Raw genomic sequence first — 19,459 nt, forward strand, 5'->3', positions numbered from 1 at the left:
AGACATCTAGCTGAGTAGATCTCCTTGATGCTTGGTAGCTTACAGCTGGTGATAAGCTGCGCTGACTTCACCACCCTCTGCAATACAGTACGTGCGGAGCAGCTCCCATTCCAGGCAGTAATGCAACCAGTCAGGATGCTCTCAATAGTGCACCTGTAGAAGTTGGCCTGAATATGTGATGGCATGCTGAACTTCTTTAGCCTGCGGAGAAAGAACAGGCGCTGCCGTGCTGTCTTGACCACGGTGTTGGTGTGGTGGGTCCAGGTTAAATCCTCTGAGATGTTAACTCCCAGGAACTTAAAGCTGCTCACCCTCTCCACTGCAGTCCCATTGATGTGAATAGGTGTGTGGTCTCCACCCTGATGTTTCCTATAGTCCACAATCATCTCTTTAGTCTTACTGATGTTCAGAGAGAGGTTGTTCTCCTGGCACCATACTGCCAGGGTTTCAAACTCCTCCCTGTATGCAAACTCCTCACCATCTGTGATCAGGCCAATGACTGTTGTATCGTCTACAAACTTGATCATGGAGTTTGAGTTATGCCTGGTGACACAGTCATGGGTAAATAAGGTGTAGAGGACAGGACTAAGCACGCAGCCTTGGGGGGCTCCAGTGTTTAGAGTCAGGGTAGAGGATATGTTGGTGCCCACCTTCACCACCTGCGGACGTTCAGTCAAGAAGTCCAGGATCCAATTACAGAGGGAGGTGTTCAGTCCCAGGTCCTGGAGCTTGATGACGAGCTTTGAGGGCACTTTGGTATTGAATGCTGAGCTGTAATCAACAAACAGCATTCTCACATATGTTCCTTTCTTTGCCAGGTGTGAGAGGGCAGTGGCAATAGCATCTTCTGTTGACCTGTTCTGGCGGTATGCAAATTGCAGTGAGTCTAGGGTGTCAGGCAGTGAGGAGGTGATGCATGCTTTGACCAACCACTCGAAGCACTTCATGATAACTGATGTGAGTGCAACAGGGCGGTAGTAAAACACACAAGCAAAAAGTGATTAACTGTTCTTGGACTTGTTTTTAATAGTCCAAGAGCTGCGTGATCCATCCATGACAGACATGACAAAAGTTAAAAGCCGATGTGGGATCCGGTGAAGGGTCAGGGAAATAAAAAGGGGTAATGGGGCCAGGCGCTCCCAGCCCTGGACCCAGATGGTCAGGATGCTGTTGCGAAGCCTATGCCACCGAGGCACTCCTGGACTCGCTGGTAGGCGGGCCTCCGGGCGTCCATCTTCCAAAGCTGAGCCCAGAATGGTAGGAGTGTCTGGTTTTTATAGGGAGGGGCTGGATAGGAGTCAGGTGCAGGAAAATCAGGCAAAATGGGAAAGAGCAGGAGCGCCCTTAAGAGGAGGGACTTACGTTCGTGACACAGGTGGTGTAGGGATACCAGTCCATCACAACGCACACACAGACACAAACACACCCTCACACCAGAGAAGACCCATTTTCCCAGAAGTCAATTAATCTACCAGTATGCGTTTGGACTATGGAATTGAGGGCCCGAGGGCTGTGAGTCAGAAATGCTAATCAGTCCACCACTATGCCGCCCTACTGTTTATATATCTTTCTACACAAAGGGTTGAACTCAGACTAATTTTTTTTGCATAAAGATTATGGGTCATTGCAACAGACTTGCGGATTTAGTATGCTGCTCTGTACTAAGCTGGTTCTTAGCCTGTACAGTACAATATCAAGATCATCTTCAGACTCGCTACAAACCACTGAAACAGGTTGCAGAGCTTTCACAGATTGGAGACCTAACTCCATTCTTAGTATAGGGTTACGGACAGGGTCTGTAGTCCCTGTCGGGTTTTGTTGTAGACCCTATGTGATACAGTAAGAGCTGGAGGAAACAGGAGGCGTGGTATGGGAAAACACACAGGGGTTTAGTGGTGCACAAAATAATAGTGACGGTCCGGGAAACAGTGAGCGGGCGAGACAAAGAATGTAATCCAAATCCGAGCAAGTCCGAAGGCAGGTCAGGGCGAAGTCCATGAGTCTGTTAACAATAAATCCATCTTCTGACGCAACAAGGTTAAAATCCAAAGAAAGGGGGAAAACACAAACACACTGAGAACATGGAGGTCCTAGGATGACGGGGCGAGATCCTCAAGACCCCGGGCTCAGGAAATGGGAGGTGTCGAGGATGAGGCCTATGCCCTCAGGAGACAGGTGTATACGATGCAGGAATAGTGGGGGGCTCTGAATCAGAAGGTTTGAATTATTTGGACCAGTAGTCAAATTTGCAGAATGATACTAAGATATAATTATTACTTTATCTGTCATGTGTATACATAGCTAAATACTCATGATAATTACACATTAGTTTTTAACTAAAATGTATGTTTTATATATATGATGAGGGCATATATCTACTTACAGTACGCTATAATCTATCAATTGTAATGAACCATTAAAACATACAGCTACTGCTGGTTTGACTTTGATCAAGCAGTATAACAGAGTGGTCTTAATTTTCATTGACATACTGAGACACTAGGTGGTGAACACATTGCTAATTTGCTTTTCATGCAGGCTACATGTATGTGCATGCAATACTATGAAGGAGGCTTTAAGCATTTGCATGTGCTACATTTGTTGCACTTTATTTGTAAGTGTTTTCTAATTTATGTCCGTGGATCTTACGTATTTGGAATAGTGGGGTCTCTGTAGATTTCTTGAATAAGGAATAATCTGAACTTTGTGTCTAGATTGCAAAACAAAATCATTGTGGTTGGTCACACATTGTTGACCCTGGCTATTCCAGTGAAGTTCTACAGTAAATGCATCAATCAACAATACATGTATTCACACAGATGAAGATTGCTTTTGGCAACACATCTGGTTCTGAGGGCCGGCATACTACAGAGACAGCTAGATAGTTCTGTAATGATTTCCAGTGCTGGAGATTCAGACTCACAAAGTATGAGCCTTAAATGGATTACAGTTTGAAAATAAAAAAGAGCCACGCTTATGATTCTAAGCATGGTGGAAATGCTTCCTAGGCATTTGTGGTGGAAAGCAGGTCCTAAATTGTGGAAGGTTCGACTTGTCTGGACTTTTTTCCAGCAGATTTGTTAATCTCACCATTCTAGAACCACTCCTGGTTTCTGTATTATGATAGTCTAAAACAAATTTGATCCACGTGTACAAATTCCTATGGAGTAAAAACAAAGTAAACCCCAGAGAGTATTTCACACTGAAGTTTTAAAAAAGGACACCGGATTGCAATCACAAACTAAAATGTAATTCATTTATGGAGAACAGAAAATTATCCAAACTCTGGGCTCGTTTCGATAAAGCTGCTGTATGCAACCTACACAGGTTTTAAAATGGTGTTGGCCTAAAAAAACTCTCTTTGCAATAAAATCACACTGATATTCTTTCTGGACCTCTAAATGCAGCTGCCATAACTTTCTGGAATAATCAGCTGATAATAAATCACCTTCAATTTTCTACATTTACTTTCAATTGGTTCCTATTGCCTTTACAAGATGCTCTGTACATACTGCATATGCTTCCCCCCTGAGAGAGGGGAGAGGGAGTGGGTGGATGTGCAGGCTGTGTCACATATTGTAGCAGGACCAGCTGAGCTTCAGTCTTAGTTTGAGAGAGAAACTTCGCACTTCCTACTGCACTATGACAGATACTCTGGGATCAGAGAAACATTCTTCCCTAAATTCAGAAATCTAATCCCAGAGTTCCCACACCTGCCAGAATCACAACGGGTCTCAAGCCAACTGGGAGAGGGAGGAGGGAACTGGCAGCTCAGTGTGTGATCTCCTGTCACAGCCTGAGGAACAGTGAGTCTGTCTCCCAATAATGCTCCATCTGTCTACAGTATATGTGAATATTTTATAATATGTCTTTATTGTAAATGTCTGTAATATGTCTGTAGATTTTCTTTACTTTAATGTTTTGTTTTGTGTCATGTGAATTTCATTATTTTTATTTGCATTGGCAACACTGATTGTACCCATCGGTCATGCTAATAAGCACCTTGAATTGAATTGAAATTGAGAAAGAGAGACAGGGTGTGGTTTTGTGTTGCATAAAGAGAGGGGGAAGGGGGAAGGGGGAAGGGGGGAGGGGGGTTGAGAGTGATGTCATTCACAGTGCTGGCCAGTGCCTTCTCTCTCTCACAAACACAGACAGGGAGGAGGCTGCAGATAGGAGCAGGGACAACACTCAGCATCCCTCTCTCCAGAAAGGAAACAGGCGCAAACAACAACAGCTATAAGCCCCAACAAAGGTAAGGCACGGAGCATTTTGTACAATATAAGATTACATGCAAATAGTAGATGGGTTCTACGCTTTGGAATTGAGTACTGTTATTGTTATTGCTAGATTTAATAGAATCTCCTAGGAAATTGAGAATAAGAACTGAATTTCATGTCCCACGGCTTAAACAGCTTTGTTTTTAACATAGGATTTTGCCCTACAGGTATATACGGTACAGTATATGGAGGATCATATGTGTTTTGTTATATATTATGTGGTAAACTATAGTATGTTTAGTGTGAGATCTTACAAAAACAGATAACGGCCCTGTTGAGCAGCATACTGTATAAGGAAGCATGTGATCTGTGTTGATGTTTTGATTCAGTACCCTGATGGTTTTTCCTTATTTGTCACACGACTCACGTCAGTGTAGAAATCAGAAATTTGTGATCAGAGGGCTGGACTTGTAACTGGATCGTTGTGGGTTTAAATGCTATGTAGGGCACTACAGGTGTACCCATGAGCAAATGTTTTAGTTCCAAAGTGTTTTTAAGGAATTACGGACTCCCTTCCACCATCACCATTGTGTAGCACCAACAGGATGATGTGACGGCAGCCATAGTCCGCTAAAACGCTCACCACACAGCAGCTCTCAGTAGGAAGGAGAACAGAGTGATGAAGCCAGTTCAGAGATGGGCATTATTAGGAGGCCCTGATTGTTAAAGGTCAGGGGGACATTTGGCCAGAATGCAGGGGTAACACCTCCACTCCTTTAGAAAAACACCTTGGGATTTTTAATGACCACAAAGAGTCAGGACCTAAGTTACACATCTCATCCAAAGAAAGGCGCCTTTTTACCTTTATAGCATCAGTGGGCTGCCTGTTGTGAGCTGCAGAGCGATACAGCTGCTGGCTGTATCTTGAAACGATGCTGGCTGGGTTGACTGGCATCTCTAAATTCTTTTTGTCCCGTGTTGGAAAGGTGTCGCATTCTGGGAGATCTTACCTGTATTCCTGCTTTGTGTTCCCCCAACTATTACTAGAAATAAGTTTCTTTTGATGATTTATCAGAAATTTATGGACAGATGACTTATAAAGTTAAGTCTGTTCAGACCACTGAATCTTTGCTCCATCATTAGAGCCCAAATCTAGAGATCGTAGTTCCCTTAGTAAATCTTTATTCCCTGGTACTGCGACTCAGGAGAATCATTTTCGTTAAGAAGTTTTCCCTTTTTTGATACGGTTTCCATTTTGGTGTGAGAGAGAATTGTTTTCCTTTTTTCTTTTTCAGCGCTGACGCTCCAGGCTTTATTTCGACTGGGAACCCCCTATTTTTTCTTTGGACCAACCTCATAACATCTGCCTGCATCCAAATAGTTTATGCAATAAAGTTTATAGGAGAAATTTTGGGTCAAATTTAAACAAGGAAAACCTTAGATAGGGAGGTTCTCTAACAGCAGCATAGTTTTATCGATTCTAGAGAATGAACAGTGTACAGTACTGTAATTTGGCTCTCAGTGAAACTTTTCTGGTTTTGATACCCATACATAAGATAAGATCTCTTTATTACCCATATATTATTATACATATATTTATTAGCATTAGGACTTTGTTTTTTCACATACCCCAGCTTGCTCTCCATGAGAGATACAGCTGGGGAGAGAGAAGCTTGGGGTCAGAGCACAAGGTCAGCCATTTATACAGTGCCCCTGGAGCAGATGGGGTGAAGGGACTTACTCGGTGACCCAATGGAGTGGGATTTCTCTGCCAGCTGTGGGATTTGAACAGAAAAAGCAACAAAACATTTTAATTATATTAGTATTCTTTCCAAATTAATAAGATATGTCATGTTACAATATTTCATGATTTGCACAGCACACAGGATGATATACACCATCAAACTCATCTTATACCACGATGTAAAGCTTGTAACTTTCATTTAAAGTTCTTAACATATTTTGTCAATGTCCACATTTCTGTACATTATATGCTAGTCATACGTTTATTTACAATACATAAATAGCATTCATTAAACTATCTTAACATTACTTAACGTTACATACTTTACAGCACTAGTTTCTTTCTTTTCTAGTGTGAAAACGTATTCAACACCACCCAATGATGTCTAATTTAGTTGAATAAAAATTACATATAAACTTTTTTAAAGTTAATATATTTAACCAAACCTGGAATGCTCAAACCAATCACTGTTATGGGTGAAAGAAGTTACATGGAGCAATTACTGCAAAAACAAATCCATCCAAAAATGTTCAGGGTTGCAGTGAAGCTGGAACCTATCCTGACAAGCAATGGGTGGGGTACACCCTGGACGGGACACTGGTCCATTGAAGGACACACACAGTCATGTACACACTCACAACAGGGTCTGTTTTCCAAGAGGCCACTTGGTCAAAAAGTCTGTTTATGTACTATGAAAGGAAATCTGCACGAACATACAAACTCTAGGCTGAGTAGAGCACTCCAGGTTCTGGAGCAAGGGCTTCAGCGCTAAGAGTCAGCAATGCTAACCACTCTGACACCATGCAACCCGTGAAGAAAAAGCAAAACGTTAGTAACTAATAATTGACTTCCTCTGAGTCAGTACAGTACTTGGTGGAAGCACCTTGGGATGCAATTTTATCTGCGAGTCTTTGAGTAATTCTCATTGGAAATATATTTTATTTCTGTATGTAAATACTTTGTAAAAATCTAAATGAGAAGAATGAAAATCAAATTAAAATCTTTGGTTCCTACATGCATTTACTCAATATAATTTGCGTTGTAGAACAGTTACCACAGAGAAATTGTAAGTCTAAATGGCGTACAATTAGAAGTGAAAGCAGCACATTTGCTTTAATGATACAAAACAGGGGCGTGTGCAATTGTATAGAATCTTTTGCATTCAGAAGAAGCATCAAAACATTCTTAAAATGTAATCTTACAGAAAAACCATGACACAATGCTCTTAATAGCATTGGTATACTGGTTTCTATACACTGAAGCCTGGAGCTAATAAAACAACTGAGAATAGGCATGCAAGTAAGTTAATTTAACTAAACCATTCTCTGCAGCTGCAGGGAAGGGTGTACTCAAAGCAAAGGGGGTGACAACAACTATGTTCTTGATGTTCCACTTTTTCAGTATTTCAGTATTTGTATTAGTTACAAATCCGACAGTCTGATATTGGCAACATGCTTGCATTGATACAGAATTACAGAAGTACAGACATACATTGCACCTCATTACACAGAGGCCCAACTTGCTTTGTCAAAGTAACAGAAACATTATTAGAAATCTATAATAAAACTTAATTGTAGGTTTAATAATGTGCTTTGACACTACAAACATGGGCCCGAAAAGCCCTGAGTAACACTAAGAAAATATATTCATTTTTTAATTAAATTTAATTACAAATCTGGATATTAGAATCCTTACTGTTTGCCTTAATAATAGAAGCATGTGGAATTGAGTACAAGAACTCAAGGCTTTTGCATTAACAGGACACCATGATTTAAGAGTAACTAAATGTAACGAAGTGTTCTTTCAGAACCCTATGCAGACAACACGATCCGGGGAGGAGTGAGGGAAAAAAAAGGGGGGTAATGGGACCAGATGCTCCAGTCCCGATGCCGCCGAGTCGCTCCTGGACTCGCGGGTAGGTGGGTAGGCGGGCTTCCGGGCGTCCATCTTCCAAAGCTAAGCCCAGATTGGCAGGAACGCCTGGCTTTTATAGGACGGGGGGCAGGAACCGGAGACAGGTGCAGGGGATGAATACTGAGCAAGGAAGGGCTGGAGCGTCCTTAAGAGGAGGGGTTTACAATCGTCACACTAAAATATTGGTTGTTTACGATGATGGGCACAAATGTAAAGTTAAAATAAAAGTCTGGCTCTTTTCTGAACTGCGAACCGATTTCTTCAGTCCCTCTCTATCATCACAGGGCATTTCAGCTGCTTATGGGTTTGCAAAAAAATCTCTCAAAAATGTTTACTCACTGCAGCTTTACAAAATCTTTACATTTTCTCTCTGAAACATTAGGAAGATTTTCAGGATCCTTACAAGCCTTCAGGATCCATATGATCCTCACACGAATACTCACGTGAAGTCCTCCTATGGTTTTCTCTGCTGAAGACTAAAAAGGTTAAGTTTTTTCACCCTATGCAGGACATTCCTTGAGTCTTGGAAAATATCTGGTTGTATTTTACGGGACAGATTTTATAGCAACAACATCTTTTCTGTAGCATGGTGACCAAAATTACATGGTATTCTAAACGAGGCCTTACTTATGCATTATAGACTTTTAACATCCCTTAACTTAAATTACACAAATATTTCAGAGCATTTTTTTTTTGCATTTTTTAATGTGTTCCTCACGTTGTCTAGATGTGTCATTGTCAAAATGATGTGCCAAACCATTGTCATTAGTGCAGAATTGAAACTACTTTTCTGTAAACTACTTAATCTGTGGAGTTAAACTGCACCAACAACCTGGAAAGTACATCAGATATGATCATGTTGTTATAGGAAAGGGTTAGGTAAAAATATTAAACAAAAGAAAGTTGTTTTTTTAATTTTCACAAGTGCTCTAAACAGATCTCTAAACAGAGAAGGAAAATAATTATCCTCTCTTAACTTACAAAACCAAAAAATGTCCAGAACATAATAAAACAAGCCCCATACAGACAAGACTCCCTACCCACCATCAGTGTTGGGTTTAAATACCATATGCTCCACGCCAGCTCCCCTTGATTAACAAACTGTTTTGTTTGATAATTTTCACCTTTGTGTTATTTTTAGTTCTTGCTAACCTCACACCGCTCAGCAGGGGCGTTGACATTTTACCAGTGCTTGCTGCAGTTCCACCCTCTCCCACAATGTTACATCAGATACATAAGGCAATAAACTTGAACTTATCATTAACAGATACACAGTATTCTGTAGAGACTAAATAAGGGAAATTTCAGATTCAGAATCCTAAGCTAGAGGAATCAAGAATCTCCTGACATAAGAGAAGTGGTGATTATTGGAGACTCCATTCTCTGGAACACTGCAACTGAGATTTGCCTCAGAAACTGTGAAATGTCAACACTTTATCTTCCTGGAACTTAGGTGGCTGATATCATGGAGTCAACAGGCTCCTTGCTAGGGCAGGTAACAGTGCAGTTGTAGTTGTAGCTGTCAGTGTTGTCTATGTGGGTGTAAATACACTTTCAGTCCAGGACAAGTCTATTCAACCTGGCCAGGAAGAAGAAGAACTGGTCTAAAACAATCATTTTCACAGGAATTCTGCCAGCACTAGGAAAATGCTAATCTGTCAGCACAGCACACGGATGAGGACATGATCAGCAGAATATGGATTCAGTGTTTTTGGCTGTTGGCTGTTTCCATGACAAAGGACAAAGCTTGCTATTCTGTAGTTTTTAGGAAATTTGGATTTCCTGAGTGAAAAACCCCTTAGTTAAAAATGTCCTCTCCTTCTTGGGTTCATTTTAGAATAACGAGATACAGTAGGTTCCCATTTTTTTTTTGTGGCATCTGGGTTTTTTCGGCAGAGAGAATTAACCACAGGTTGTATTATTTAGATTAGAAGGTATCTTATCTCTTATTCTGGCATTTGTAGGTGTTTAGAGTTGTTGAATACTTGTTATGAGTCTCAGATTTTCCTGGGTGGTTAGAAACTTAGGCCTCTGGGACACTCCTCTGTAAACGTCTACTGTACATAGAGAAACTTGTATGTTGTATGTTTATGTTGTGTGTAGTGTGTGTATTTTCACTGTTAAAAATATTTTAACCAAGTATGTCTGAATTATTATTCTTTTCACAAAACTATGTCAGAGATAAAATAATTAATGTGCCTCTAACTATACCGGCCATTCAGGTATATTCTTGTTAGAAATCTTTACAAGTTGGGGGTTATAATTAATTTACTTATGACATACAGTACTGCTTGTATATCTGTATTTCCACATTGGTAAGGTTAGAAATTGTAATATCAGAATTAAAAATAGCCTCAAAAGCAATGTGTTTCAATTACAGATTTTTATGTTTGTGGGTGGAATATGTGCAACTTTGTTTGTTTCAGCCAGTCATTTGTTTTATAGCTGCTATGTGTCTTTCTATCTGCAGTCATAGAGACAATGGCAGAGAGCATGGCGAACCTGGCAGAAGTAGAGAGCACCTTTAAGAAGTTTGCGGTGCATGGAGATACCAAAGCTACAGGGAATGAGATGACTGGGAAAAACTTTGTGAAGCTGTGCAAGGACTGCCAGGTCATCGATGGCAAAACCGTCACCAGCACTGATGCTGACATTGTCTTCTCCAAAGTAAAGTACGGAACAGATTACAATAACATATGTAGAGATCCACATTGATACAGGCACTGCCATTCTTGATTTATGTTATATAAATCAAAACCATGTAAATTAAGAACTACCTTCCCATAAGAATCCACCTCCCCTATGTAACTAAAGAGAGATGCATGTCTGAGTTCCATTAGAGCATCAGGACTGTGCAACAATCTTTGGTCCTTTAACTCTCAACGATACCTTTGAAGTAGTATTAAAAAAACAGAAAAAATTGAATTTGTATGTGAGCACTTTGGTATATAATTGACCTTGATATTTATAGGAAAAATTTACATACCCCAACATTTACATGCAATACTTATAGTTATAATAGTTCCTATAACAATTGAAATGTGGTTATAGAAATATAGAGATACTGTATAATTAGATTTTAAAATAGAAGTCCTTAGACACTGTTTTTAATTGTGCAGGACTAGAGAGTACATTTATTAATATTGTGATACTGTTTCAAAAAATGTTTGATCCTCCTTTTCATTCATTTTAATCTACGGTAGGTCAGTATAGACATTCACCATGCTCATAATAAAGGCAGTCGGGCATGCCAGTTACAGACACTGTGAGTCCCAGGTGGGTTCACCACGTTGTTGAGAACCACAAGGATTGGAAGACCTTTAAACTTGCAGGGTTATCCTGGTGTTTAAAGCAACAGGAAATCTGGTCCTCTTTCAGGAGCCAGAAGTTTGAATGAAAGTTTGAATGTCAGTGTAAGATTGGCCAGTCCTCTATTTGATGCTAACTCTGCTGAAAGGAGCTGTGGAATTTTTAGAATAACATATACTGTAGATCCAACCGGTGGGCATGACACATCTAGGCTAAGTTATTAACCCGAACACTAGAAAATAACTGGGGGTAGGGCCATGATTCAGTGAGATACTGAATTTTACTAGTGTCCTCACAGCGGGTGTTACTACTTTTGTGCTTCCTTCCTGGCAGGTCCAAGTCTCGGGTCATCACCTTTGAGCAGTTCACACTGGCTTTGGCTGAGCTAGCGCCAAAGAGATTCAAGGGCAAAAGTCAGGAGGAGGCCCTGCAAGAAATGTACAAGCTGATCATGGGCAAGGAGCCAGCCAATGTAGGAGTCACTGTAAGTGTCAGCGAGAGTGTAGCCTGTCACTATGAGAAGCACTGTGAGTTCCAAGATACTGAGTGTCAGTGCAACTTAGACACAGTGTGTCTCTCAAATCAGGATCTACATCAATATCCCTAGCAGACTTTTCTGGAGAGCAGAAATTTGGTGTCTGTATCAATAAGCATTTTACTTTATCCAGGGGAGTGGCAGAGTGAGGTTTGTCAAGCCTTTTCATTTACACTATTCCCCACAGTGAGCAGGGTTTTTCACTTATAGGGGGGTTTTATGTCATTGGGTGATTTTGAGAACAATTGAATATCTCCTCCCTCACAATTTTCTACAAACTCATCCATTACTCACACTACTACAGGTCTCTTAATCATTGAAGAGACTAAATAAAATGGAGAAACAATGGTTGTAATTTGAAACGCAATTTTTTTTACCCTTGAATCGAAGTTGAAACACATAACAGGGAGATGAGCAGGAGGCTTTATTGCAGAGTTTTTAAAGACTTACAACAACAGGACTCTCAGAGAAACCCCTTGTCTCAGCACCAAAACTGGCCCTAGCTGTTTCCAAACCTCACTGCCACTAACTGTGCAAGTCCTGTTTATAACTCATACACCACTCATTAAGTCCCTGTGATTATCAGGACACTAGCTCTCACAAATGAAATAATAATGGTCAGTGAAAATAACAATGATCAGAGGACCTTTGACAGCTGCTACTCCATTCCCTTAAAGGCTGGCCTGCTATACAGATCTTGGTCTTTTTCAAAATAAACACTGGGTATTGCCTGCTCTGTTGAACGTAAATGCTTAATTTAAATAGTAATGTTTTTTTGTTTTAGCTATTTCCTAAGCTTACTACAGATCACCTGTACTGTATGCTACAATCACTCAAGGTGATAAGGTGGCTCTGTAGCGAAAGATCTGCACCTATGGCTGGAAGGTTGCCGGTTTGTGTCCTGTGGCTGGCAGAGGAATCCTACTCTGGTGGGCCTCTGAGCAAGGCCCTTAACCCCAACTGCTCCAGGGGTGCTGTATACATGGCTGACCCTGTGCTCTGACCCCAAACTTCTCTCCCTGTCTGTGTGTCTCATGGAGAGTGAGTTAGGATATATGAAAAAGACAAATTCCTAATACAAGGAATTGTGTATGGCCAATAAAGTGAAATTATCTTAATTTTGACCTGAAGCCTCTTAGCATGCCCTGCTTATCATTAGCTGTTTTATTTCCTACTTTATTTCCCTCACTGTAACACTTGTGTAGCATGATCACTTTTATTACTGACAGCCTACCATATCCTGTTTCTCTCTATCTTTCCCTCAGAAAACAGCTAAAACGGGTGCATTGGACAGACTCACAGACACCTCCAAGTTCACTGGCTCTCACAAGGAGCGTTTCGATGAGTCGGGCAAAGGAAAGGGCAAGGCTGGCCGAGAGGAGCTGCATGATACCAGTGGATATGTAGGGGCATACAAGGGACAAGGCACCTATGAACAAAAAGTCAAAGAGGGCAAGTAAGAAAGATGAACATTAGGGAAGTTTTAAAGGATATAGTGACTGTGTTGACTTCTGTACTTTAATACAGCATTTAGAGAAAGAGGGACTGAGAGAAAAAGAGAAGGAGTCTGGTTAGTACAGGGCCCTACGTGTTAGTGGTGTATGCATCATGATAACCTTTACAATGGCCACTAATAGCCCGTAACTCATAGTTTCCAGGCAACACAAATTGAAATTGTGGTGTTATTGTTGACCTGTGCTGGGTTCACAGCTCTGAGGCTACTGTAACCCAAACTCTCTTAAACTCATCCAAGAGTCACAAACACACTCCAGGACCCAACCTTGGTCACACCCCAAGAATCACAGGGACCCATGAGAATTGTTAACTCATGTAGTACTGTACTGTATGTATTACCTATCAGTCCTTCCATAGAAAACATCTGATGTTTTCATAACCCCTTTAGTTTCTAATCCCCTCCAGGTTTGTGAACCATTGTCTGTACTCTTTGGGTATGATTTTTCCTCTTCCATGGACAAAAATAATCAGTATAATATGGTTCTAAACTGAACTAAAACTGTACCTTTTATTGCTGCTAAGGTATTGTGAGCTATTTTATTTTATATTTTATAAGTCCAATGCTAAAAAAAAGCCCTCTTACTCTTTCTCTTACCTAAGCTTACATTGCTAAAAGTCTGCTGTTTTTATTCTTACTACTATTTACTGTACATAGCAGAGCCTGTCTCTTCTATATACTGTATATAGTGTTAATCTAGTCTGTCTGAGTCTCTCTTTGCTGCACTAAGAGCACCTTATGCAAGACATTATTTGCACTACTAGTCTATAGTCTCTGTGACTGCTTCCTACTGTATATAAGCATATCAGCTCAGTATAATTAAATAACACCAGTCTGACCCTACTGACTGAACCTATATTCTCACTGATGTCACACTGGCTTAGATTTCTGTTTCATAAAAAGGGTATGCAACAGGCATAAAGCATAAAACACACACATTCACACCATGGTTAATTCTCCCAGAAGCCATTTGACTGGACTGTGGGAGAAACCCCACATGAACAGGGAGAAGACATTCAAACTCCATACAGACAGCACCCCAGGTCTTGAATTGACCGTAGGGACCCAGCACTGCAAAGCAGTAATGTTAACCACTTCACCACCAAACCACTCACTACAGATAAGCACCATGCAAATTGCTTTAATGGACATATATACAGTATATATATATCGTGGAGTAAAGGCTGACACATTAGTACACATTTAGGCATGAACTAAATCCAAGATCCAGATCATATTAATTTTTGTAAAATTTGGGACTGTTTGGTTGAAACATTGTATATCTATCCAGTGTAAAGCTGAGATGGGCAAGTGGGCTGGCATTTTGGATCAATGTGCTTAATTTTAGGAACAGACAGCTGACAGTGTATATCTGTTCAAACATCCATATGGTACTTGTCTGGTAAAACCCACCAATAATCCCTATATAAGGTTTATATAACTGTCTATATCACAGCACAGTGGGAATAAAAGGGAGAGCATCACAGATCATCCAACCCTGCTATTCCTTTTTGGCAGCCATGCTAACCATGTCCTTTTAAGCAATGGTAGAGACATCCATCCCATCCTAAATTGATCTCAGAATAATGTACTGTACTAGCAGCTTATTAACATATTTCCTGCTCAGCCTTGTGCTACAAAAAACCAATGCCTTTTTACGTATACAGATGCAGCCATTCAAAATGTGCGGTACAACCCCGTACCACACGGAATTATCTACAGTTTAGTGCGTTATACCTCAGTACGTGATTGGCTGGCCAAAATTGCTGACAGGCGGCACCCAAGATGCATCTGTTGTTAGTGAAACAATAGTTTCATTTAATCTCTTTACTGTGCATGTTTAAATCCACTTAGTATTGAATATTAATATGGAATTTGACAACTAAGGTAAATTTTAGTAGCTGAGCATAAAAAGAAGAGGAGCATAGCGTGTCTGAAGGTCATAAACGATATTAATTTAGGAATATAAACATATAATGTAAACTGTATATGTCTGGTATTGGTAGTTTAAATAAAAAATACACACCAGCATTCCACTTTCTTCATAAACATTTTAAGCATTAAAGTCTTTCATTCGGTTACATACAGTGGTTATTTTGGAAAAGTTTTCAAGTGCTCTTTCTGACTATATTATATTTACATACTTCATTTTTCTATGAATACTTGCGCTCGTTATCGCAGTAAAAAACCGCATACTTTTTAGAATTTGATTAATAGGGAATATAATATGGAAAGAAACTAATAATGATATAATTATATTCAGATAGCTCAAATTATCACAGTAGTACACTTTCTTTGTAAATGTGCATCAATTTGACTCATTCACCCGCGATCACCTGGAACTTTTGCCTTTTGTCCAGACTTTTGCCTGCGCTTTTCAGTTACAGCTGAAAGTTGTCAAGTGGTGTGTTGGTGTAATGCCTTAGGCATGTGACTTGTATGCTGGAGGTTGGGGATTCAAACTCAGCTCTTACCATGAGTTTTCTTTTAACAAATAAACATTTCTTTGAAAAACTAAAGTAGTAAATATTATTGACACTGTACTGAATTTGTTGGTATTTCTAAATATCACAACATGTTCAAACTTAAGTAATTTATCAATAACAACTAATAATTTCAAACTGCTTGTATTTTAAACTTGTATTTTGTTCGGGGTGATTTGTCACTATTTTCACAAACTTCAATTTATTAAACGTCTATTTCTTAGACAGGTTGTTCCAGACCTCTGTTTAAATTCTGAAACACCCTCTGATTCCATGTTTTAACCTTTTCTATGAATACTTGCGCTCTTTATTGCAGTAAAAAATCTCATACTTTTTAGAATCCGCTAAATAGGGAATATAATATGGAATCGCTTACCTAAAGAAGTGTAAATATAACCCCTTTCTCTCCTTTAACTTAAAGAATTGTGTTAAGAAATCCTAAATCACAAACCCATCACTTATAATAATTCATCCAGATACAAATCATTTCAAAATGTTTCCAAAACATCCACTTGTGATACTTTAGCTGCTTAGTTACACGATTCCATATTAATATAACTATCAAGTGATGTTAAATTACTAAAACATTTATCTTTTTACAATAACAGCAAGTGATGTTCTTACTCCGTATACTTAGAAAAGGCTGATTGCCCCTCAGCAGTGACCACGATTCAAAACTGGGCGTTTTTTGGCAACAGCTCAAATGCTGTACGTGAGAGGTTAAGCTTTTTTACAAGGTGCTTCCGGATACTATTATCATATTTCCAATTAACATTCAGTATGATGCGGTATATTGCGCCACGCCTATCGTGTTTTAATGCAGTGTACCTCGCGCATTTTGAATGGCTGGATCTGTACACTTTATATTTTATGTAGAACTGTGATAGCTTGGCTGAGCTGTCACGCAATATTTTCTTTAGACTTTATCCCTGTTTTTTATAAAGGGGTATTTTCATTTCATAACAAATAATGACATCCACAAATCTTATTTTTTTGTAAATATTTATTGAATATTTAAGTATATTTGCTTAAACCACTTGGTTACCTCCTGGCCATTGGACAAGGAGCCTTAGAACTCAATTCAGAAGGAGAAGGCAACCAAAAAGCTACTACAAAGGTTGAGATGGTGTAGAAGAGTAACACATGAAACATAATGCAAAAAGAGGCGTTTGCATGATATACAATACAGTATATAGTAAATGTCCATAATAATTACTATTTAGAACAGCTTGGTGAAAATTGGGATGTCATTTTCCCTCACAAACTTCATTGATGAACTTACGGTTTGACAATACTACAGCGTTAAGTATCACATCATTTTAGTGGAACAATAACATTTATACACAGAAATCACAAAATTATTTTGTCATTCACTTCAACATCTTCTTTCTCTCTGTGTCTGTGTATAAAGATCCATGAATGTGTATTTCTACTCGCTGCTCTTGCTTGAACCTAAATAAAATAATAATAATACACTCTAATGAGTATTCATTTTAGTTAATCTGAGAATTTTTGGATTCTTATCCAAAATGTGCAGGCACAAGCCTCAGCATATCTCTTTATGTTATTTTTGTCAGGTGAAATGCTTCTCCCAAATAAAAGCGTTACTAGCATCAGGAACAAGAGTTACATACTCTTAAGTCGTACTGTCTGATCTGGGGTATCTTTGCTCATTTCTTGCTAACAAACATGTTTTCTTGCCAACCCCACTTCAGGGAACATCTCTGAATAATGGTGGATCTATCCTCCCTGTGACTCGTCAAAGTGACAGGAACTGTGAATTCTTCTCTCAATGAAATGCATTTCCAAATGAGTTAAAAATTAAGAAACAAGGCATAACCCCAAAAATATCACTTAAATTAATGAGTTTTTCATAACAAAACAGATGAAAAAAGGGAATTCTGGTTGTAACATACTGAGTTTTTTTAATATAAAGAAAAAAATATTAAGAATACAAAATTTGAATTGATCTTAAAATAATGAGTGATCTCCCTCTAAGTGCAAAATGAGGATCCACGCCTCACGTTGCTTGTACAATAAATCAGTATAATATAGCATCTTTAATTTTTTTGGTAAAAGACCTCACAAAATACTGGATGTGTTGCCACATTGCCTACTTCATTCCATTGCAAAAGGGTGAGCCCAAATATAAGTTTAAAATACAATCTGATACACCATAATTATTCAAGGAAAAAATGTGCTACGTTTATTTGGTATCAAATGAACGGGCAAAACACGAATAGTTTAGAAATCTAAATATCCAACCTGTATGAAAGACAGAAAAAGAAGGACGTAATAAAAATTCCTTTGGGTGAGATATGCAATCTCAGATTTGAACAGGCAAACAAGAACTCTGTCAGGCAAAACATTTGGAATACCTTTGTCTTATGGGTAATAAAATCAGCAAGCCAGAAAATAGAAGTTGGAGGTCAGGTTCTGAGAAAGTTATCCTGAAGTCAAGACCCAAGGAAGACATCACGTGAGTTTACCCTGACTCCCGTACAGTGCATTGTTTAGGACCGTATGCGGACAGTATAATCCGGAAGTGACTGGAGAAGGACAACAGGGAAAACACAGCTGGAACAGGTCCGGATTACAGACAGGGGTTGTGGTGACGGCAGTGATCCGGTGCTCGGGGGTGCGTGGCGATGGCAAACGAGTCCAAGGAGAGTCCAATTTGGTAAAAAGAGGGTCGCAGTGCAAAATTTACAGAAGGTAAAATTTACAAAAGGTAATAAAACTAAAATACGAAAGGGTCGGAGCACCCTCTAGAGGAGGGATGACGATAGTGACAAAGAAGTGGCAAAAAGCTCAAATGGACCAGGAAAGCAGTGTCTGATACATGGCTCCATCTTCTCCACCCAGCATCCAACATACTTTTACTCCACAGGAGCACCAGATGAGCTCCAAAGCCGGCGTACACCGTGCCTCACACAGAAGAATTCTTTCAGGTGATGCCACTGCTTCTCTTTTCCAGAAACAAAGCACTAGAAACATATCAAGTTTATCTAATTTACACACCTCCTAAGAAATGTTTCGTATTTACTTTGTGCTTTTGTTCAATGCTTGGGTTCAATGCTCGATAGTGTAAATTTTTTACCCAGATAAGTAATTACGGTAACTCTGTGTCTTTTGCCTCAAATTACAATTCAAGTTTTCTAACACTGAAGTTAACCTTTATCTTAATACCTTTGACTTTTCCAATTTTCTACTTTTCAGCTATTTCCTTATTCTCTCTAGAGGTTTTTTATTTGTATTGCTTTTTTTCTAATAAATTCATTAAAAGATAACAGCTGTGAATTTAATTCACTCAGATCAACTTCATTGCTATCTTGAATTTGAATTGTTAATGATTGTGTTAATCATCACTTTAACCTTATTGTGATTTCAGAGGACACGGTGATTTAAGGGTTGGTGAGGTCTTTATTACTTGATCACAAGACCTCTTTTATACCTTCTCTTGATTTTTCTGTCACACCTGTATAGAAGACCCACTATGCCACTATACTACTGTATATACTATTTTTTTCAGTTTTGGAAAATAAACATATTTTTTGAATAAAAAGTAGTTATTAACAATCTGAAACTGTTTTTATTGCTCTTTAAATGCTGTTTTAAGTCATGCAATGTGTAAGTAAGGCATGGATACTTCATTGTCATATTTAGTTGGTTGCCCTGGTTTTCAGCAGGGTCATATTTTGCCACTGCATAGGGCATGACAGAAATACAGTACCTTAGTAC

General features: G+C 39.3%; 1 protein-coding gene across 4 annotated transcripts; it reads left to right on the plus strand.

The window, feature by feature from the left end:
• Positions 1-3,615: 3,615 nt before the first annotated feature.
• Positions 3,616-17,193, plus strand: LOC102698046 (tubulin polymerization-promoting protein family member 3-like). 4 transcript variants are annotated; one of them, XM_015367892.2, is made up of 6 exons: positions 3,616-3,806; positions 4,155-4,255; positions 8,261-8,362; positions 10,349-10,550; positions 11,521-11,671; positions 12,988-17,193. In XM_015367892.2, the coding sequence occupies exons 4-6, from the start codon at positions 10,360-10,362 to the stop codon at positions 13,180-13,182; spliced, it is 537 nt and encodes a 178-aa protein (XP_015223378.1). In that variant the 5' UTR covers positions 3,616-3,806; positions 4,155-4,255; positions 8,261-8,362; positions 10,349-10,359; the 3' UTR covers positions 13,183-17,193. The 4 variants fall into 4 exon arrangements, with proteins under 4 accessions (XP_015223378.1, XP_015223377.1, XP_006641182.2 ...); XM_015367891.2 differs by lacking the exon at positions 8,261-8,362 and having other exon boundaries at positions 3,619-3,806; XM_015367893.2 differs by lacking the exons at positions 3,616-3,806; positions 4,155-4,255 and adding an exon at positions 7,648-7,879.
• Positions 17,194-19,459: the final 2,266 nt, after the last annotated feature.

Source organism: Lepisosteus oculatus, chromosome 26 (assembly GCF_040954835.1).
Source record: "Lepisosteus oculatus isolate fLepOcu1 chromosome 26, fLepOcu1.hap2, whole genome shotgun sequence".
NCBI classification, from domain to species: domain Eukaryota; kingdom Metazoa; phylum Chordata; class Actinopteri; order Semionotiformes; family Lepisosteidae; genus Lepisosteus; species Lepisosteus oculatus.

What these genes read in the sequence shown, in the direction of transcription:
- LOC102698046 (XM_006641119.3), top strand. Translation starts at nt 7,837, where the DNA reads ATGCTCCAGTCCCGATGCCGCCGAGTCGCTCCTGGACTCGCGG. An exon ending in ATTGTCTTCTCCAAAGTAAA is followed by an intron (nt 10,551 to 11,520) that starts GTACGGAACAGA and finishes CCTTCCTGGCAG; the next exon opens with GTCCAAGTCTCGGGTCATCA. An exon ending in CAGCCAATGTAGGAGTCACT is followed by an intron (nt 11,672 to 12,987) that starts GTAAGTGTCAGC and finishes TCTTTCCCTCAG; the next exon opens with AAAACAGCTAAAACGGGTGC.